Raw genomic sequence first — 22,748 nt, forward strand, 5'->3', positions numbered from 1 at the left:
GGGAGGCATGGAGGAGAGCAGCCACGCTCAAAGACAAGCTCGTCTTGCAGAAAGACAAGCTCCTCTGACGTGCTATCACATGACAGCTGATCGAAAAGGAACAACCCCTCCGAAAGCTTAGCGAAACCCCTTGCTTTATGAGGATTTTATTACCGCTACGCGATGTGCTGTGGCTAAAGTTGCGCCTGGAGAGTGCCAACACATCATCTTGCAGCCGAGGAAAAGTTCCTTTTTTGGGGGGAATCTAGAAAAGAAATTGCTTCGATTAGGTAAGATTTCTTTTCCGTTATTCGATCAAAATGTGACGTGCATGCCCCTATGGTTCGTACAATTAACACACGCTGCCACGCTGATTATTTTAGAAATTTTTTGTTTATACACACTTTCTCTATTGTATTGTATTTATTTATTCAGCCAGTATAAACCATAAACATAATATATACAAGAAATCATTTGACACGTGAACACTCAATAATGATCAAATAATAGATTTAAAGGAATAAAAAGAATATAGTAAAAAAGATATTGTAGTGTATAATCAGGGTTGGGTAGGGTTACTTTAACTGGATTACTTTCAATTACTTTTGGATTACTCCAACACCAAATATAATAATAATAATAATAATTTCCTTTGTATTGTCATTCTTTGTAACAATGTACACAGAACGAAATGTCGATACACCTGACCCGTTGTAGCGAGCCGATGCAGCCAACAGAGGGCGCCGCCATTTTACCAATGTTATAAGTCTTAGGTATGACTAAAAGACAAAAGAAACTAAATATGAATAAAATGACTTAATTTTGTGCAGGCTCGGGGCGTAACGGAATGCATGGAACGGCAAAAATGATGTTGGCAAGCTGTTTTGATTGGTTTTCATTTTGTTTCTGTCGCATTTGATGTTCGTTTTGCCGGAGATCAAAGACATCAAAGCCAGGAGAGAAAGCTTACCACGTGTTGTGAGTCATCATTTGATTGCGGGCCCGATCAAGACGGACAGGATTGAACAATGGGAAAGACAGATTTGATATCAAAACAGGATATCGAAATCAAACAGGACAAACTATACGGGAACAAAACTGGAAACCGATATTAAACAATGGGAAGACAGGATTGATATCAAAACAGGATATCGAAATCAAACAGGTCAAACTAGACGGGAACGAAACTGGGAACCGATATTAAACACTGGGACAAATGGGGTCGATACCGGACAGGACGGGACAGATAGGGTTGATATCAAAACAGGATATCGAAATTAAACAGGACAAACTAGACAAGAACGAAAACTGGCGATAATAATAAACAGGACAAAAATAGACGGGAACGATACCGGACAGGAAACGCAGGCAGCAAACCGGACAGAATTTTATTGTGCAGGGAAACGGGGCTCTTTACTGTGCATATGACAATAAACACTTTGAATTGAATTTGGTTTAAAAATCACAGAAACATCAAGATCGTTCTAAAACAAGAAACCGGGAAAATATAAAGCCGCATAGCTCACCTAAGTTCTCTTGCAGCCATCACGTTCAATAATGATACGTAACCATGGTCTTCTTACAACCGTGAGTGTAGTAAATCCAGGAGAGTCAAATATTTACAAATATAGACTAGTAAAAAATGTTTTCTCTATGCCGTAGTGCAACCCAACCAACGCGTGATTCACATTCATCTTTTTCGGCCAATTGCAGGCTTTGTTTCGCCCCTTTAGCCTATGCGAGCCTGTGAATGATAAAAAGGATCCGCCCCCTTTACCTCCGATTAACTTTAGCCAATAGTGACTGATTCGAATGATGATTGACACATTGGTTAGGAAATGAAACGCCGGTATGTCAATCCCAGCATACACCGCGTACTACTTTACCTTCGGGGGAAAATCGAGTCGGCGGCTGCTTGCCTTAGTTGCGAGACTTTGCGACTTAATATTGATCCATACATAAGGCGCGCTGCTTTTGAAAAAAATAAAGGCTTTTAGTGCAAAAAATACGGTAACTGAACTGAGCTACTAATGACTTATTATTCCTTAAGCTGTCTCTCACTTGGTACTATACTTGGGGCATGAAGCTCTCACAGTCCGATAACTGCTCCAAAATGACAAGAAATATATATTTTTCTTCAAAAGTTATTGTGCGCACAATTGCCCTTTTACCTGTGAGGTTCAGGGTTTAAAACTCTAAACCAGTGTCTGAAACTCAGGACAAAAAGTTAGTGGACACCAGGGCAGACAACTCTGAAAAGCTGCCTGCTACAAGCCACGTGTACTCCTCTTTCCACGATGCTCTTAATGTACGTTTACGTTTTGTAGCGTCATAAATTATGTTAGCTTCTTTTGAATATTTCTTCTAGGCTGAGGTTTTGGCTCGATTCCGAACCACTTCTTCATTTTTCTTGTGTTCTCTGCGCGTCTACTTAAGAAAATGATCTTATAACGCTCGGGAAAGACCGGAAGTTATTCGACGCAGGCTTCTGATTGGCTGTCGAGTATGCAAATCGCCAAACGAATTGAAATTTCCAAACCGAACGAAGATTTCGAAATCGGAATAAAGCAAACGTTTGATTTGAGAAATAATCCTTCGTTTTTTTTCTTTTTTTTTTGAAAAAGTGGTCGGCCACCCGGGCGGAGACTCTTTGTAAGTTGTACGCCGGGCAGACGTTTTTTCAAACACCGGCTAAACCTAACTCTTGTTTATACGGTTTAGTTCTGTGGAGTTGTCAGCCTGCAGTATTTAGTGCCAGGTTTAAATTATTCAACCACACCAACCAACTCGAGATGCATGAAATTAAAGTTCTTTTCTATGGGCTTTACACGTTTCTATAAATCCTGCGTCAACCTGTCATTACTTGCAGTTGGACAAGGTAATCAAAGGCTATAAATGGATATTTTGTGGGGATTGAAAGCATTCGAACTTCTTGCTTTCTTTTTAGACAGGCTGACTTTTGAGGAGGACGTAAAACAGTTACCGTAAATTCCGGACTATAGAGCGCTCCTGATTATAAGCCGCACCCACCACATTTTAAGAGGATAACCGCTTTTTTACTTACACAAGCCGCACCTGTATATAAGCCGCATACGCCCACATTACAACATGTAACACAAAAATTAACCCAAACCCGACTTTGAGTCCCGCGATTGTAACTGAATATAAAGTACACAGTCCAAAATCCACAGCCGTAAAAATGAACGGAAAATGATACAGGTAGTTAAGGTTTGATGCAGACCGGCAGAGTCCGGGTCCCGTTGAAAATAATCCAAGGGAAAAAAAATGTATATTTCCAAAGATAAGGGTTGGAAAAATATATATCCACTATTGTCCGCTGCGTCCACAAACACGTCTCACCTTTACTGCACTTCCCGTCAGACCCCGTTGTTTTCGCCCCTTCTTTTTGATTCGCCTGTGGAAAACACATCAGAATAAGTCTAAAATAAATACATTACAAAAATATACAGTTGCAAATACATATTTTACATGGTTACACATATTTACTAAGAAAGACGGTACATCGAGAGAGTTTTCAAAGCTTTAATAACAATATTATAACTTTCATCCCAAACCGTGCCTGTGAAGGGTAGCAAAACGCTACTAGCAACACGCTCGCAACACAGTAAACATACCGAACATGTAGAAATCACGGTAAACCGTCCCCATCTTCCTCCTTATAACTGACGTCATCAAAGTCGTCTTCCTTCAGTATGGGAAAGAGACTTTGTCATATAGACGTCGTCCCACGCTCCCTTATTCATAAACACGCTAGCAACACGCTCGCAAAGTAAAGTTTACGTGCAGTAGCTCGGTTTCCTTCTTTATCGGACTGCTCGATTGCGTTTAGCTTGAAAGCTGCGTCATGTGCCTTTCTTTTTGCAATTTGCATGATGAGTTTACGCTAATTTAATTTGTGCACAAGCTAAGAAGTTGCAGTCTTCCTCGGCGCATATATTCCAGCGGTCTAAATCTTACCTTTTGTACTCGAGCGCTGATGCCGGCCGTTAGAAAAATGACATAAATTGGCCGCATCACTGAATAAGCCGCAGGGTTGAACGTTTAGGAAAAAAGTAGGGGCTTATAGTCCGGAATTTACGGTATGTCAAGACTGCATTCCCTAATGTGATTCATGTGTTTGGGAAAAGGTCTTCTTCCTTGCTGTTGGTGGAGCTGGTTTCTAGGTTCAACTTCAATAATTTCACGTTTACAGCAGCACGGCGGCGCAGTGGTTAGCGCGTGTGCAGCACAGTTGTAAGGTCTTGGGAACCTCCTGTGTCGGTTCAAATCCAGCTACTGGACTTCCTGTGCGGAGTTTGTATGTTCTCCCCGTGCTTGCGTGGGTTTCCTCCGGGCATTCCGGTTTCCTCACACTTTCCAAAGACAGTGGCAGTGGTTAGCACGTGTGCGGCACAGTTCTGAGGTCATGGGTTCAAATCCAGCTACCGGACTTCCTGTGGGGAGTTTGTATGTTCTCCCCGTACTTGCGTGGGTTTGCTCCGGGCACTCTGGTTTCCTCCCACATTCCAAAAACATGCATTTCAGGTGAATTGGCCGGTCCAAATTGTCCCTAGGTGTGAATCAGCCGTCAGTTGTTTACCAACTGTAAGCAAGCTTGTCAGAGTTTGCATGTTCTCCCCGTGCTTGCGTGGGTTTCCTCCGGGCACTCCGGTTTCCTCCCACATTCCAAAAACATGCATTTTAGGTGGATTGGCCGGTCCAAATTGTCCCTAGGTGTGAATGAGCGAGCGAGTTGTCTGTCCCTGTGTGCCCTGCGATTGGCTGGCAACCAGTTCAGGGTGTCCCCTGCCCACTGCTTGGTGATTCTGGGATGGGCTCCAGCACCCCCGTAACCCTACTGAGGATAAGCGGTGCAGCTAATGAGATGAGATGAGCAATTTGCTTGCTAGGTGGTCAAGCCTTTTACTGCCTTCAGAATTTTGGAAAACGTCACTATATGGACTAGTTTTACTGACTTATTGCAATTTAAGTCTTCAATTGTAGTCTATTAATTGTGGTAATAGTTTTTTACAAGTCGTTTGAAAATACGCCACGATTTAACAGGCGGGCAGCACAGCGGCGCAGTGGTTAGCGCGTGTGCGGCACAGTTTTTTATTTTTTATTTTTTATTTTTATTTTTTATTTGTATTCTTTTATTTTATTATTATTTTTCTTTTAGACCCGTGAACGTGGAACCGCCAAGTAGCGAGGTCCCACTGTATTGCACATCTCTATGTGGCGTTCCAAAGTCAAGTGATTTCATCCCGATTTTGGTCCATAGAAAGCCGAAGACACTTCATGCAGAAGTTTGATAAGAAACCATTTCAACTGATAAATAAAAACGCTGACTTTGATTGGGTGAGCAGTACAGGTGGGCGGATCCCTGCACACAACGCAAGGCACTTCCTTCTCTCGCTCAGTGCAGTCTACACCGAAAGGGAATAGGACGATATGCTTATTGTTTGCAGTCATTTGTGACATTTTTACAAAAGAACTTTGCATGCACATTGTTTTGAAACCGTTATTAAGGACAAATTTCATGGAAAAAAAATGGCCTCAACACTCTTAACTGAAGGTGGAAGACAAAATGTAAAGGGCATATTTACATCGATTTGGGACACGGGATTTGGCATTATTATTATTATTTCATACATTTGATGAAATCATCAAATGACACACAGTGAAATCAAATGTGCTCAAGAATTAGCTTTTGTCTAGAGAGCGTGTTTGGCAGTTTTTTCAATTTTGTCTGAAAATATAGGATGTGGCTCTCTCAATTTCTTTTTAAAACATTTTTTGCTTTTATGGGTCTTTGGGTCAAAAAGGTTCCTAACCCCTGCTATAGCATATGAATAACCTAGATTTTATGTTGACAATATCCGTGTATTATTTGCCCTCATGTCGGTTTTAGATCAGGGGATGGTGTGATAATAGTCAGTGGTTTGCAATCATCTGTGGTCTGAGCAGCCCTTTGAGACTCTTTGTGATCAAGGGCGTCACAAATAAACATGACTTGACTTGAGGTTTTTGAGTTTTTACTTGCCCTCATGTAGGTTTTAGATCAGGGGATGGTGTCATAATAGTCAGTGGTTTGCAATAATCTGTGCAGCCCTTTGAGACTCTTTGTGATCAAGGGCGTCACAAATAAACATGACTTGACTTGAGGTTTTTGAGTTTTTCCTTGTCCTCATGTAGGTTTTAGACCAGGGGACGGTGTCATAATAGTCTGTGGTTTGTAATTATCTGGTCTGTGCAGCCCTTTGAGACTCCTTATGATTAGGGATCACAAATAAACATGACTTGAGGTTTTTGAGCTTTTCCTTGCCCTCATGTAGGTTTTAGATCAGGGGATGGTGTCATAATAGTCAGTGGTTTGCAATCATCTGTGGTCTGAGCAGCCCTTTGAGACTCTTTGTGATTAAGGGCGTCACAAATAAACATGACTTGACTTTAGGTTTTTGAGTTTTTCCTTGCCCTCATGTAGGTTTTAGATCAGGGGATGGTGTCATAATAGTCAGTGGTTTGCAATAATCTGTGCAGCCCTTTGAGACTCTTTGTGTAAGGGCGTCACACATAAACATGACTTGACTTGTCTTGACTTGGCATACATAAATTACAGATGTATTTTTGAGAGTGCAAAATACATGATTCACACCAGATTTTTAATGGTAATGGAAAAAAAACGGCTTTGAACGTCCTTGTGCTCGAATTTGGTCACGGACAAAGTTTACAAGCCCTGCAAAACAGAACTAAGCTGCGATCTATTTTCTCCTCCCGGCTGCATCGATTCTCCGCCCGTCTTCCTATGATCACCCCCGCCCACCCGACGCGAAGATGAGTTGCATAATAGCTCATATGCAAAGCATTAGGGCCTCCGCCATGTTTTATCGGGGGGCCACTTCTCCAGGAAGGCCCCGTTTCTGAGGCAATGGAAGCCCAAACATCCGAGCGCTTCTCCTGTTTATGCAAATTAGTCCTTCCCCTTCAATGTGCATGTCGTTTATATGCAACACGTGCTGGGGAGAAGAAGAGGAGGAGGGCAGTGTTCTGGCTTGCCCGCGTCCCTGCGTCCTAGACGCATCATTTTTGCTGGGGACGCATCGTGTCAAATCAACGTGCGTCCCTGGGACGCAACCTTTTTGACACGAAATTGTCATTATTACCCGATTACTTTTTTTTTTTTTAAAAAGATTTACCGCACTCCAAACCTTTCGTCAGGCAGATCCGCCATTGTTGTTTTGGTCTCGCGCTGATCTCTGCAAACGAGATCTCGTTGCTTCGAGATGGCGTCATGGTTGTGGTGCTTGTCGTCGAGGGAAGGTGAAAATCAACACAAAATTAGTAATTTCTTCGGTCACCGTAATAAGTTGAAACATAATGCAGAAAGTGATAACAACGGCATTGATTCTGGATTGAAAAAACTGCGGAGAAATTCTTCAGAAGATTGCGGAGGCAAGGAAAACACGCGTGTTAAAGTGAACGATTCGACGAAAGAAAATAAAAGAATACTAGCAAGAAAAGGACTTTTCTGCCAAAATGGACTTAATTATATTCCTGGTGATGCTATGAGGAGGATGATAATGGATTAGACCATGAGAAAGCATTACAACGGTGGCGGGACAGCAAACCACAAAGAATATATGAACTGCAAATTCAGAAGTGATAACTTATAGCTTTGTATTCCCAATTAACTGTGACGATTAAAACTACATCAATATATAGATTAATATTTCAGCAATATTATTTTGTATAGTGTACAATATTGTGAACTGAAAAATCTGAAGTGATAATTGATTTGTATTACCAATAAACTGTGATGATTAAAACTGAATGAAAATATAAATTAATATAATTATTTCAGCGATATTATTTTGTATAATGTACAATATTGTGAACTGAAAAATCTGAAGTGATAATTGATTTGTATTACCAATAAACTGTGTTGCATAAAACTGAATGAATATATGGATTTATATTATATATTTGTCGGAGATTTACAATTTCAACCTGGATAAGACTAAATTTTGGGGAGCCATAGATCTCTGTTGGGACCCATAGATTTTTGAGATGCGAGTCCCCGGGACCCATCGCTTTTCACAGCTCAAATGAACACTGGGAGGGTCTTGCAAGATTCTGGCAGTCTCCCGTGGAATGCGATGACGTTTCTTCAACTGTTTGACGGAGCTCTGTGTAAAAAGTCGTTTCTTTCCGTGGGGCGCACCCAGAATTTCCTCCTACGTCCTTGGAGTCTCCCTGACGCGTCCTTTAGCTGTTATTTCCAACTGAATGATTCATCATGGTGGGAGAAAAGTTGCTTTTTGGGCTGGCACTCATGATTATTTTGGTCATCAGATAAACCATCCATCCATGGAACCATTATCTGCACCGCTTATCCTCAGTAGGGTCGCGGGGGTGCTGGAGCCCATTCCATCTATCTTCGATCACTCGCTCATTCCCACCTAGGGACAATTTGGACCGGCCAATCCACCTGACATGCATGTTTTTGGAATGTGGGAGGAAACCCACGCCAGCACGGGGAGAACATGCAAACTCCACACAGGAGGTTCGATCTCGTGGCCTCAGAACTGTGCCGCACACGCGCTAACCACTGCGCCTGTGCATCAGATAAACCTTTTTTTTTTAATTTGAGCTTGTATTCTAAAATAGATTTTTTGGGGGGGAATGAGCTTTGCAGAAATCTTAAATTATATTTTGAGTTTGGACCAAGAAAATAAGATATAAGGATCAGCATTCTCCAATGAAATTAGCAGCATGCCTCTACTCGTCTAAGTCAAAGATCAGGATTTGCAGAATTTAATTCTAAAAATATGAATAAAATGAAATAAATGAAATAAAATAAAATAAATGAAACAAAAAAATAAATACAATTTAAAAAAATAAAATAAAAATAAAATAAGGATGAAAAAATTAAACAAAATAGATAAAATAGACAAAAAATATATATATATATATATATATATATATATACCACAGCCATGAAATGAATGAAATAAAATGAAATTAATGAACTAAATGAACCAAATACAATTTAAAAATAAAATAAAAATGAAATAAAAATAAAAAAATCAAACGAATTAAAATAGATAAAATAGACAAAAAAAAAAAAAAATAAAAAATAAAAAAAAAATATATATATATATACCACAGCTATATATACCACAGCCATGAAATAAATGAAATAAAAGAAATAAAAAAATAAAAAAAAATAAAAATAAATACAATTTAAAAAATAAAATAAAATGAAAATAAAAAAACTAAACGAATTAAAATAGATGAAATAGATAAAATAGACAAAAAAAAAAAAAATATATATATATATATATATATATATATATATATATATATATATACCACAGCTATATATACCACAGCCATGAAATAAATGAAATAAAATAAAATAAATGAAATAAAAAAATAAATACAATTTAAAAAACAAAATAAAAATAAAATAAGAATAAAAAAATCAAACGAATTAAAATAGATAAAATAGACAAAATAGATATATATATATACCACAGCCATGAAATAAATGAAAAAAAATGAAATAAATGAAATAAATGAAATAAATGAAATAAATGAAATAAATGAAATAAATGAAATAAATAAAATAAAATAAAATAAAAAATAAATACAATTTAAAAAATAAAATAAAATAAAAATTAAAAAAAGAGACGAATTAAAATAGATAAAATAGACAAAATAGATAAAATATAAAAATAATAAAAATAAAAGATTGAATTTAAAAAAAAGGTATCAGTTTGTTGCCTGTGTGGTAAGCTGTATGGAAGAGTCTTGATCAAGAGAGTGAGAGGAAGATCGGATGAGGTGGTGACGGAGGAGCAGAGTGGTTTCAGGAAAGGAAGAGGTGTTTGCAGTACGACCGGTGCGCGAGAAATACTTTACAAAAAGTGTTGTACGGTGCAGAGACTCGGAACCTGAACGCAGATTTGAGAAGGAAATTCAATGTTTTTGAGCAGAAGCGTTTGAGGAGTATGTTAGGAGTGACGAGATCGGATAGATTGAGAAACGAAATTGTGAGAGACAGAACTGGAGTAGTAGTGGAACTGAGGGTGCGGATAAGAGAGTACTCGGTTGGTTGGGACACATGGAGAGGATGGATGAAGAGCTGATGTTGAAGAAGATCTACAGAGCAGGAGTCAATGGAAGGAGACCGAGAAGAAGGGCGCCATTGATGTGGATGGATGGTGTTATGAGTGCTCTGCAGGAAAGAGATGGAAATCTAGTGGAAGCTCGAGCTCTTGTCGGTGATAGAAAGGATAGTGGGATGTTTGGACGTGTTGAGATGATCCTGCCCTTCTTTTGTTGCTTTCATATCCAGAATGATCCAACGCCGTCCGACTGTTTGGGTACTGTGTTTTTGGCTGACTCGGGAGTTTGAATGAGAGAGCAGTCAAAAACCGGGACCAAAACATATCCAGCCCTCTCCAGAAGCGTCCCCGTTGGTGCACAAAATCTGAGATGAATTGTCTGCATTGTTACCTACATATAATGGTCATCACTCCTTAAAGTGACCGTGTGTATTCTTTGACTGCTAGATGTTGTTCTATGGCTTAGTGCGGGGGTGTCAAACTTATTTAAGCTCGGGGGCCACGCGATAGAACAAACATTCTTTCAGGGGGCGGTTTAGTAGATTAGAGAGAAAGAAAGAAAAAGAGAGAAAGATAGGGAGAGAAAGGTAAAGAGGGTGGGATAAAGAAAGACAGAGAGATAGAGGGAGAGAGAGAGAGAGCATGAGAAGCAAGAGATAAAAACAGAAAGTGAGAGAGGGGGAAAGAAAGAGAAAGAATGAAATCCAAAGAGAAATGGAAAGAGAGAAAAAGAGGAGAGAATAGAGAAAGAGGAAGACAGAAGGGGGAAAGCATAAGAGAAAGAGAGTAAAGGAAAAATGAAGAGAGCGCAAAAGAAAGTAAAAAGACAGAGAGAGAATGAGACAAAAAAGAACAAAGAAAGAGAAAAAGAGACAGAGGGAGTGAAAGAGAGAGATAAAGAAATATGGAGAGAAAGAGAGACACAGAGAGAAAGAGAGGGAGAGAGAGAGAGCATGAGAAACAATAGATAAAAACAGAAATAGTGAGAGAGGGGGGGAAAGAAAGAAAAATAATGAAATCCAAATAGAAAGAGAGAAAAAGAGGAGAGAAGAGAGAAAGGGGAAAGACAGAGGAGGAAAGCAAGAGAGAGAGAAAAAGAGAGTAAAGGAATAAAGAAGAGAGAGCAAAAGAAGGTAAAAAGACAGAGAGGAAGAGACAAAAAGGAACAAAGAAAGAGAAAAAGAGACAGGGGGAGTGAAAGAGAGAGTGAGAGAAATGGAGGAAGAGAGGGAGATCGAGAGAGCATGAGAAACAAGAGATAAAAACAGAAATAGTGAGAGAGGGGGGAGAGAAAGAAAGAATGAAATCCAAAGAGAAATAGAAAGATAGAAAAAGAGGAGAGAAGAGAGAAAGGGGAAAGACACAAGGGGAAAGGAAGAGAGAAAGAGAAAAAGAGTAAAGGAAAAAATAGCAAAAGAAGGTAAAAAGACATGGAGAGAAAGAGACAAAAATGAGACAGAGGGAGTGAAAGAGATAGAGGGAGAGAAAAATTGAGGAAGAGAGAGAGAAAGAGATTAGTGAGAGAGAAAAATACAAGTGCAGTGTTTGTGAGAGGCACCTGGCTTTGGCAACATCAAATGGACCTATTTCAACCTACAGCTCTCTTTCTCTTGCGCTTCTCTGAGCGTTGTCTCGCGGGCCGGATCCCATCCCCTAGCAGGCCTGATCCGGCCCGCGGGCCGCCTATTTGACACCAGTGGCTTAGTGCAACCGTAAACAAGTGCTAAAAAGCGGCCGGCTGTTACCCATTTTGATGAGCCTCCCTTACGTTCATTTTCCTCACATTTGTTTTTTATTTTTTTATTTAAACTATACGGGCACAGTTCTGAAGTCATGAGATTGAACCTTCCTGTGTGGAGTTTGCATGTTCTCCCCGTGCTTGCGTGGGTTTCCTCCGGGCACTCCGGTTTCCTCCCACATTCCAAAAACATGTCAGGTTCATTTGCCAGTCCAAATTGTCCCTAGTTGGGAGTGAGTGAGCGAGTTGTCTGTCCTTGTGTCCCCTGCAGGATTGGGTAAGGTTACTTTAACTTGATTACTTTCAATGACTTTTGGATTACTCCAATTCCAATTATGACCAACCCTGCTCACGTCACTGTGCTAGTTTTGAAATGTTTCCTCCAAGGATTTTAAAAGGTGCGAAGTTCATCCCGTTATCAGGTCCTTGGTGGGGACACGCCCGTTATATAGACTAACTTTCGATGTTCATAACAAAGTCATCGTGCCAAGTTTGCTGGATTGTCTTGTCTTTTTTTTTTTTGCCTTGAAATCCAAACATAGTGGTCCAATGCTGTTATTTTCCTTACGGGTCCGAGCGTTCACACAAAGTGGGTGAGCAGTGCTTGAAACGACAGTGAGCAACGGTAATCCCAAGTGTGGCAACTAAGTCATTGTCAATCATGTCCAAAACTTGACATCAAGTTACATTTTTCTGAGTTTCCGGCAATGCAAAATGATTTTTATCTTTTGAATCAATTGACTCATGTACGATTGCCTACAAATGTTGTTTTTTCTTACAATTCTTTCACAAGATTTCCATTTCTTTTTATTTCCTGATAGATTTTGTCGCATAATATTAACATTTTTGGTTGTAAGATACAGAACTGTACTTAATCCCATTTTTGAGTGGAAGTACAATGTTGGCAACAAGATTGACTTGATATAATTGGAAATGATTTGAATGCAACACAAACTTTTTCTTCTTTTTTCCGTGGTTTTTTTTCTACTTTAAAAAAAAAAAATCCTTTAAAAAAATGTGTTTATTTTTTCCGAGCTGTTACTTTTTTCTTTTTGTACTCTATTTCCTTTTTCTTCTTTGTTTCTTTCTTTTCTTTTTCTTATTTGATTTTTTTCCTTCTTTTTTCTCTTACTTTTGTTTCTTTTGTTCTTCTAAGATTTTCACTACTTTTTAATTTTGGTATTTTTTTCTTTTTTGTTCTATTCCCCCCTTCCTTTAAGTCCTTTTGTGCATCATCTTACATCATATTTGGTCATGTTGGGTTTAAAGAAGCAAAAACAACCTGAAGAGTCGCTTAGGACCCAAAAGAGCCGGTTCCTTTGAGTGAGCCGAGCCGAAGAAGCCGGTTCTCGACAAACACTACTAACTTTACTCAACTTCGTTCTACATCGACTCGACTTCAAAATACCGCATTTAGGACACAACCTCAGGGGAACCCGTGTATTTTGACCTTCATGCACTGTAACTTTGGCTTAAATCGCTTCTTAATTAGTAATTTTGAGCCCTCATTTCATGTTGGGATGAAAGAAGCAAAAACAACCTGAAAAGCCGTTTAGGACCCGAAAGAGCCGGTTCCTTTTCGTGAGCCGAGGAAGCCGGTTCTCAAAAAACTCACACACGCAGCTTAGAGGGAACATTGCGCTGGCTGGCTAGATTTTCTAGTGCACGTGTGCAGCTTAGAGGGAACGCTGGTTGTAACCCTGCTTTAAAAACTGCTAACCAGGACTCCGAATGTCTGGCAAGGTAAGCGCGTCGCCATGGCGCCCGACCCGTTGCCGTCATGTTTTTTTTTTTTCGGCCCGTGCGTTAAAAAACGTCACCAGGCAACGGCGAGACACACAAGCTCCGCCCATAAATAACAATAAGGAGCTTGTCCGGCCGCATGCAGATCGGCGGATTAGCCGACAGAAGGCGGCTGCAGCAAAACTGATTTGTGTCGGGGACCGGTGTTCATTTTACCTGTGAAAAGTGATGGGTCCCGGGGACTCGCATGCTCAAAAATCTATGGGTCCCAACCAGTGTTCCCTCTAAGCTGCGCACAAGAAAAATCTTGCCAGCTCACAAAAATCAGGGCTCGAAATTGCTAATAAAGAAGCCAATTAAGTCAAAGTTACAGTGCATGAAGGTGAAAATACACGTGTACCCCTGACGCTGTGTCCTAAATGCGGTATTTTGAAGTCTAATCGAAGTAGAACGAAGTTGAGTAAAGTTAGTAGAGTTTGTCGAGAACCGGCTTATTTGGCTCGGCTCACTAAAAGGATTCGGCTCTTTCGGGCCCTAAACGGCTCTTCAGGTTGTTTTTGCTTCTTTAATCCCAACATGACCAAATATGATGTAAAATTGTGCACAAAATGACTTTAAGGAAGGGGAGAATAGAACAGAAAAGAAAAAAAAATACCAAAATGAAAAAGTAGTGAAAAGCTGAGAAAAAAAGAAACAAAAGGAAGAGAATAAAAGAAGGAAAAGTCTAGAAAAAAGAAAAAGAAATGTAAGAAAAAAGTAACCGCTCGGAAAAAATAAACAGAGATTTTTTTTAAAGGAATTTGATAAAAATAGAAAAAAACAGGGAAAAATAAGAAAAGGTTTGTGTTGCATTCAAATCATTTCCAATGGTATCAAGTCAATCTTGTTGCCAACATTGTACTTCAACAAAAAAATGTGATTAAGTACAGTTCTGTATTTTAAGACCGACTCAATAAGCCCCCAAAAATGTTAATATTATGCGACAAAATATATCAGGAAATAAAAAGAAATGGAAATCTTGTGGAAGAATTGTAAAAACAAATGACGTTTGTAGGCCATCGTACATGAGTCAATTCATTCAAAAGAGAAAAATCATTTTGCATTGCCGGAAACTCCGCAAAATGTAACGTGATGTCAAGTTTTGGACACGTTTGACAATGACTTAGTTGCCACACTTGGGATTGCCGTTGCTCACTGTCGTTTCAAGCGTCGCTCACCGACTTTGTGTGAACGCTCAGACCCGTAAGGAAAATTACAGGGAACATTGCTCCCAGCAGATATCTATGGGTCCCCAAAATTGAGTGTTATGGAGGTTTCCCCCTTTTTAAGTAGCCACTAGGGGGCATCTAAAACAAGTTTTGAGTTCTCGCCGCGTTAAAATATTCTTTGTTGTCTTAAAACCTCCACCCGAACAAAACTGTTTTCACTTTACCTGCTCACATCTGGTTCTATTTTCGAAGCACCGCCAGGAGAACCCGATCCCCCAGTGAGGTTAGCACTTATTGGATCCTGAAGGCTTTTCCCTCTCCATTCTCTCTACTCCATTACTGCTAACAGAGGCTTCATTGATTCCACGGGAAGCTCTTCTCTCATTTCCCATTAGAGATTTCCACCTGGATTTAAACAGTGGCTCTGATGCCATTTGCCAGCTACCATAATTCCTGGACTATAGGCGCACCTAAAAACCCCAAAGTGGCCAGAAATTGGCCTTATAACCCGGTGCGAATTTATTATTATTATTTTATTATATTTTATATTTTGCCGATTAAACAGTGGCTCTGATGCCATTTGCCAGCTACCATAATTCCTGGACTATAGGCGCACCTAAAAACCCCAAAGTGGCCAGAAATTGGCCTTATAACCCGGTGCGAATTTATTATTATTATTTTATTATATTTTGCCGATTAAACAGTGGCTCTGATGCCATTTGCCAGCTCGTCTTTTACCATAATTTCTGGACTATAAGGCGCACCTAAAAAACCCAAAGTTACCAGAAATTGGCCTTATAACCCGGTGCGAATTTATTATTATTATTTTATAATATTTCATATTTTGCCAATCTGATAAGTAATATCGGCTCGATAACTACAATTTATAAAAGTTTAAATTTTCTTTCTTTCCTGATGTGAAGTGTGCGCCGCAAACCCCATCATTTTTTGATGATCGCCTCGGTCCAATCTTTTCGCTTTTTTGGATTTGACTAAGGCAGCACGGCGGCGCAGTGGTTAGCGCGTGTGCGGCACAGTTCTGAGGTCGTGGGAACCTCCTGCGTGGGTTCAAATCCAGCTACCGGCCTTCCTGTGCGGAGTTTGTATGTTCTCCCCGTGCTTGCGTGGGTTTCCTCCCACATCCCAAAAACATGCATTTCAGGTGAATTGGCCGGTTCAAATTGTCCCTAGGTGTGACTGAGCGAGTGAGTTGTCTGTCCCCTTGTGCCCTGCAATTGGCTGGCAATCAGTTCAGGGTGTCCCCTGCCCACTGCCCAGAGATAGCTGGGATGGGCTCCAGTGCCCCCGCGACCCTACTGAGGATAAGCGGTAGCGCTAATGGATGGATGGATGTATTTGACCACAACTCTCTTCTTCTTCTTTGATCAGTTGTGTCTGCCGGGATGCTTTCATTCTTTTATTTGCGATCACAAATGATTTTTCTCCGATTCTGGCACCCAAACACGAAAAATGGACGACCTTTCAACATCCAACTAGCAGCAAACACAATTTTATTTTCCTCGGTTTTCTGACCAGCGCAGTGTGTTGTTTTGCTTTCATTTTCGGCTGTAACGTCACGGATATTACAATCTACGTGAAAGCCATCTATTTTCCCACCCTAGCCTTTTGCTGTTGTGGATTAACTGCAAGTCAGCTTGATAACAAACATCTGGATGTTATGAAACAATGTTGATACAAGAAATACCAAGATGTTGACTGAGCCGAGTCGGGGCGGGAAATGTTGCTGAACGTATGCTGAATAAAGGGCGTTCCCTTTCCGCCATATCTCGTCTCTGCGTATATTTTGGGGCGACGCCCAATGATGTCCTCTCCAAAATTGCCTCCAGGCTCAGCTGGATAAGTTGCAATTCGTACTAACAAAATAAGGGGCTATACCGCAGGACACCACCAGGCTGTACTTGCCCAGGACACACCACAGGAAATGGTGCCCCGAGAATCCAAGTGGTCAAGGAAACCAACCAACCATACATATTAAGCCATGAATCCCTCATCATATGTCATCCGTACCACTGGTGGTTTCCTGGTAAAATGTCGGTGCCCACATTACCGTGAACCGGGTTTGATTCCCGTTCCAAACAGTGTATTGCAACTTTAATCAGCGATACTCGCTAATCCTATGTACCTTAGAAAGTTTTGGGGACTGCGCCTTATATCCAGTGTTCCTTATAAAGCGGAAAATTGGCTATATTCCTATTTGTGCTCCATTGTTTTTCTCAATTCCGTCTCGAGGATCGCATTTCTGCACGCGGATGTTCTTCAAAATAGCCCCACGAGTTCCTTCCTGTCTTGCAGGCTATGAGTAATGGAAGCCGGGTCGCTGGTTCGCGCCGTCTTCGAATTCCTCCCGAGCGTTTCCGAGGAGCTTCCCCTTTTCGCCGGAGATGTCATTGAAGTACTCGGCGTGGTGGATGAGTTCTGGTTGCTGGGCAACAAAGATGGCGTCACCGGTAAGGTTGCCGTCAACCAGGGGTGGGCAAACTACCGCCCGCGGGCCAGAGGGGTCCCGCAAGTTTTTTTTACATCCGACCCGCTAAACGAAAATGGTCAAAATACCGTATAATGATAATCTATGGTAAATAGTCTGCATTCATATAGCGCTTTTCAAGTCATTGAAGAGCTCCCAAAGCGCTTTACAATGTGCTTCACACTTACCCACCCGCACACACACTCACACACCAATAGGGAATCAGCCTCCAAACGTTTTGAGGATAATCAAGATGCTAAATGGTAAATGGTCTGCATTTCTATAGCGCTTTTCAAGTCAATGAAGAGCTCCCAAAGCGCTTTACAATGTACTTCACACTTACCCATTCACACACACACACACTCACACACCAATAGGGAGTCAGCCTCCAAACGTTTTGAGGATAATCAAGATGCTAAATGCAGAATGGTCTGCATTTCTATAGCGCTTTTCAAGTCACTGAAGAGCTCCCAAAGCGCTTTACAATGTACTTCACACTTACCCATCCGCACCCACACTCACACACCAATAGCGGCGACAGCCCTACCTGGGTAACGCGGGCATTACTACAGGTTCCTTAGCCCAATCCTTTAACCCAAAGCGTAGCGGGACTCACTAAGAGTTGCCCTAGGCTACAGGTGCCAAACAGGTGGCTCGCGGGCCAGATCAGGGTCGCTTAGGGATTGAATCTGGCCCGCGAGACAACACGCAGAGAAGCGCAAGAGAAAAACAAGCTGCAGGTTGAAATATGTCAACTTGATGTTGCCAAAGCCAGGTGCTTCAAACAAAGACACTCTACTTGTATTTATTTCTCTCTCTCTCTTTGTTTCTCTTTCGCTTTCTCTCTCTCTCTTTCTTTCTCTTTCTCTTTCTCTTTCTCTTTCTCTTTTTCTTTCTCTTTCTCTTTCTCTCTCTCTTTCTTGCTCTCTTTCTCTCTCTTCCACCCCTTTCTCTCTCTTCCACCTCTTTCTCCCACTCTCTGTCTCTTTCACTCTCTGTGTCTCTTTTTCTCTTCCTTTGTTGCTCTTTGTCTTTCTCTCTCTGTATTTTAATCCCTTTTGCTCTAACTTTCTCTTTTCCTTTTCTCTCTTCTCTCTTCATACCCTTCTCGCTTTCTTTTCTCTTTTCTCTCCTTCTGTCTTTTATATTTCTCTTTGGATTTCTTTCTTCCGCTCCCTTTCTTTCCCCCCTCTCTCACGACTTTTTATCTTTTGTTTCTCAAGCTCTCTCCCTCTTTTTCTTTCTTTGTCCCGCCCTCTCTCCTTTTCCCTCCCTCTTTCTTTTATTTCTTTCTCTCTCTTTTTCTTTCTCTTGAATCTACTCGTCCGGCCCCCGACAGAATGTCTGTTCTATGGTGTGGCCCCCCGAGTTCAAATGAGTTTGACACCCCTGCCCTAGGCGGAGCTTCTAGCTTTTCAAGGGCAGGGGGATTTTTCGACGTGAACTAGCTTAAAATAGAAGGAGAATGACTAAAGATCACGAAGACTGAGGAAGCTAGGTTTTCCCCCTGTTTCCAGGTCAGTTTCCGAGCTCCTTCGTGGAAGAAGTTCTCATCCCCAGGTCCAAACCAGGAGACCAACTCTTGGTGTGCGTCAACGATTTCAGCTCCGGGAAAGCGGGCTGTCTTCCCCTCATGAAAGGTAGGAAATGGGATTATTTCAGGAAATTGTTTTATGGTGTGCTTGAAACAACAGTGAGCAACGGCAATCCCAAGTGTGGCAACTAAGTCATTAGCAAAAATGTCCAAAACGTGACATTTTGCTGAGTTTCCGGCAATGCAAAATGATTTTTCTCTTTTGAATGAATTGACTCATGTACGATGGCCTACAAATGTCGTTTGTTCTTACAATTCTTTCACAAGATATCCATTTCTTTTGATTTCCTCATATATTTTGTCGCATAATATTAACATTTCTGGGGGCTTATTGAGTCGGTTGCACGATACAGAACTGTACTTAATCACATTTTTTTTAGTGGAAGTACAATGTTGGCAACAAGATTGACTTGATACCATTGGAAATGATTTGAATGCAACACAAACTTTTTTATCCAGCTCCAGACTTCCTGTGCGGAGTTTGTATGTTCTCCCCGTGCTTGCGTGGGTTTCCTCCGGGCACTCCGGTTTCCTCCCACGTTCCAAAAACATGCATTTCAGGTGACTCGGCCGGTCAAAATTGTCCCTAGGTGGGAATGAGCGAATGAGTTGTCTGTCCCCGTGTGCCCTGCGATTGGCTGGCAACCAGTTCAGGGTGTCCCCTGCCCACTGCCCGATGATTGCTGGGATGGGCTCCAGCCCCCCCGCGACCCTAATGAGGATAAGCGGTGCAGCTGATGAGATGAGACAAACTTTTTCTTCTTTTTCCCTGTTTTTTTTCCCATGTTTTTAAAATTCCTTTAAACAAAATCTCATTGTGTTTATTTTTTCCGAGCTGTTACTTTTTTCTTTTTGTCCTCTATTTACTTTTTTTCCTTTGTTTCTTTCTTTTCTTTTTTACTGGATTTTTTTTCTGAATTTTTCCTTTTTGCTCTTCTTTTTGTTTCTTTTTTTTCTCAGCTTTTCACTACTTTTTCATTTTGGTATTTTTCTGGCTCTTTCCCCCCTTCCTTTAAGTCATTTTGTGCATCATTTTACATCGGCCGGAGGTCGGTGGTTCGCGCCCCGGCCGAGTCATTCCTAAGACTTAAAAAGTGGTCGGCGGCGCCCTCTGTTGGCTGCGGCTGCATCGGCTCGCTACAACGGGTCAGGTGCAATCGACATTTCGTTCTGTGTACATTGTTACACAGAATGACAATACAAGGAAATTATTATTATTATTATTATTATTATCATATTTGCTCATGTTGGGATGAAAAAAGCAAAAACAACCCGAAGAGCCGTTTAGCACCCAAAAGAGCCGGTTCCTTTTAGTGAGCCGAGCCGAAGAAGCCGGTTCTCGAAAAACTGCCGGCTAGATTTTCTTGTGCGCTGAGAATGTACGGGCAGTGCAACGATTGCGCACGCGCGCAGTTTAGAGGGAACATTGACTAGTCCCGTGGTGCATGACTCTCCACAGAATGTGCTGCATCGAAATTAGTCATTTTGATATGAGGCTTATTTTTAGTTTCTTTTTTCTCAGCTTTACACTACTTTTTCATTTTGGTATTTTTTTTCTTTTTTGTTCTATTCCCCTCTTTTTATTCTGGAATTCGTCTTTTGTACCTCATTGCGACAATATTATGGCCACGTTTTCTATGATTTCACGTTTTAATATCACAGTAAATGGAAAGAGGAACTTCTTAAGACTACTTCCCCAAACTCCCCACTAGATGGCCCCAAATGCTAAACTGACAACAGTAGTGAGCCCAAAGAACTCATCTTTTTTGTGTGTGTTTATATTCTTTGGAATAGTTCTATTTCTGTCATTTATTTATTGAATGTTTTGGCCAGGGGTCGCCATATTGGAATACAAACAAAACACAATTCATTCGTCTGAAGCTGCTAAATATTAAAATTCCTATATAAGCCTCGTATTGAATGCAACACATACTGTATGTGTATTAGCGACTGTATATAAGCCTCCAATCAAAATGACTAACTTTGATGCAGCACATTCTGGACTACCAATGTTCCCTCTAAGCTGCTCGCATGCGCAATCGCGAACTGCCCACACATTCTCGGCGCACAAGAAAATCTATCCAGCGCAGTTTTTCGAGAACCGGCTTCTTCGGCTCGGCTCACTAAAAGGAACCGACTCTTTCGGGTCCTAAACGGCTCTTTAGGTTGTTTATGCTTCTTTCATCCCAACATGACCAAATATCATGTAAAATGATGCACAAAATGACTTAAAGGAAGGGGGGAATAGATCAAAAAAGAAAAAAAATACCAAAATGGAAAAAGGAGTGAAAAGCTGAGAAAAAAAAAGAAACAAAGGGAAGAGAAAAAAGAAGGAAAAATTCAGAAAAAAGCCAGAAAAAAAAAAAGGAAAAAAAGTAACAGCTCGGAAAAAATAAACACAATGAGATTTTTTTTAAAGGAATTAAAAAAATGGAAAAAACAGGGAAAAAGAAGAAAAAGTTTGTGTTGCATTCAAATAATTTCCAATTATACCGAGTCAATCTTGTTGCCAACATTGTACTTGCCACTAAAAAATTTGGATTAAATACAGTTGTGTATCGTGCAACCGACTAATTCTTTTGAATTACCGGAAACTCAGCAAAATCTTTACAATGTGGTGGGTGCGGCTTATAATCAGGTGCGCTCTATAGTCCGGAATTTACGGTAGTTGCCACACTTGGGATTATGGTTGCTCACTGTTGTTTCAAGCGTTGCTCATTGACTTAGTGTGAACACTCAGACCCGTAAGGAAAATTACAGGGAACATTGGGGACTACTCCGTTTTAGAGTACTTCAAGTTTAATTTCATGACATCATTCGAAAATTAAAGTATGTTTCAATACTTTGATCAAATTCAACAAATGCCAAAAAAAGTGGGGTAAACCGCTATTAAGATCTTATTGTATTAGTGACCTAGAAAAATAAGTTTTGTACCGTAAATTCCGGACTATAGAGCGCACCTGATTATAAGCCGCACCCACCACATTTTAAGAGGTAAACCGATTTTGTACATACACAAGCCGCACCTGTATATAAACCGCATGCGCCCACATTTAAACATGTAGCACAAAATTAACCCAAACCCGACATCAAGTCCAGCGATTGAAACTAATTGTCCTTCATTAAAGTCCGCAGTCCAAAAATCACAGCCGGCAAAATGAACGGAAAATGATACCGGTACTTAATGTTTGATGCAGACCTGCAGAGTCCGGGTCCCGTTGAAAGTAATCCAAGGAAAAAAGTGTATATTTCCAAAGGTAAGGGTTTTTACCCCCTCTTCTTTCCTTGTCTGTCCCTCACCTTTAGCGGTTCCCACTCAAACTCGGCACCCCGCGTTTGTTCCGCCCCTCCTTTTTCGTTCACACGTGCAAAACATATCAGAATAAGTGTCTAAAATAAATACATTACAAAAAAATACAGTTGCAAATACATATTATACATGGGTTACACATATTTACAAAGAAAGACGGTACACCGAGAGAGTTTTCAAAGCTTTAATAATAATAATAATGTAGCTTTGACAGGGCAGTTAATGGTAGCAACACTCGAGCGCCGCTAGCGGCCGCTAGGAAAATGACATAAATTGGCCGCATCACTGAATAAGCCGCAGGGTTGAAAGTTAGGGAAAAAAGTAGCGGCTTATAGTCCGGAATTTACGGTATTTTGTTCTCCAAAATGAGATTTCCTGTATAATAAAAAGTCATCCTCACACAGTGCCTGTCTGTGGCACGTTTAGAGCCAGTAGGAATTTCCACGCTCCTCTTGTCCCAGTTTTACCCTCGGACACAATGGGAGGCGGAGTTGGCAGGACCTTCGGAATGTGGCCCCCGTAACTTCTCGCTGTAAATCAACAATGAAGTGGATAAATAGG

The 22,748-nt window shown here is 40.8% G+C and overlaps 1 protein-coding gene across 2 annotated transcripts in view; it reads left to right on the forward strand.

Annotated features, from left to right (window-relative positions):
* The window catches only part of dnmbp (dynamin binding protein), a 108,516-nt gene continuing 85,768 nt past the window's right edge, over positions 1–22,748 (forward strand). For both annotated transcript variants that reach the window (XM_088324201.1, XM_088324202.1), the window contains exons 1-3: positions 1–269; positions 17,112–17,266; positions 18,801–18,923. In XM_088324201.1, the coding sequence (XP_088180327.1) occupies positions 17,122–17,266; positions 18,801–18,923 (268 nt within the window). In that variant the 5' untranslated portion in view covers positions 1–269; positions 17,112–17,121. The remainder of the gene's footprint in view (positions 270–17,111; positions 17,267–18,800; positions 18,924–22,748) is intronic.

Source organism: Urocampus carinirostris, chromosome 19 (assembly GCF_059441175.1).
Source record: "Urocampus carinirostris isolate Australia breed hairy pipefish chromosome 19, RoL_Ucar_1.0, whole genome shotgun sequence".
Taxonomy (NCBI): Eukaryota; Metazoa; Chordata; class Actinopteri; order Syngnathiformes; family Syngnathidae; genus Urocampus; species Urocampus carinirostris.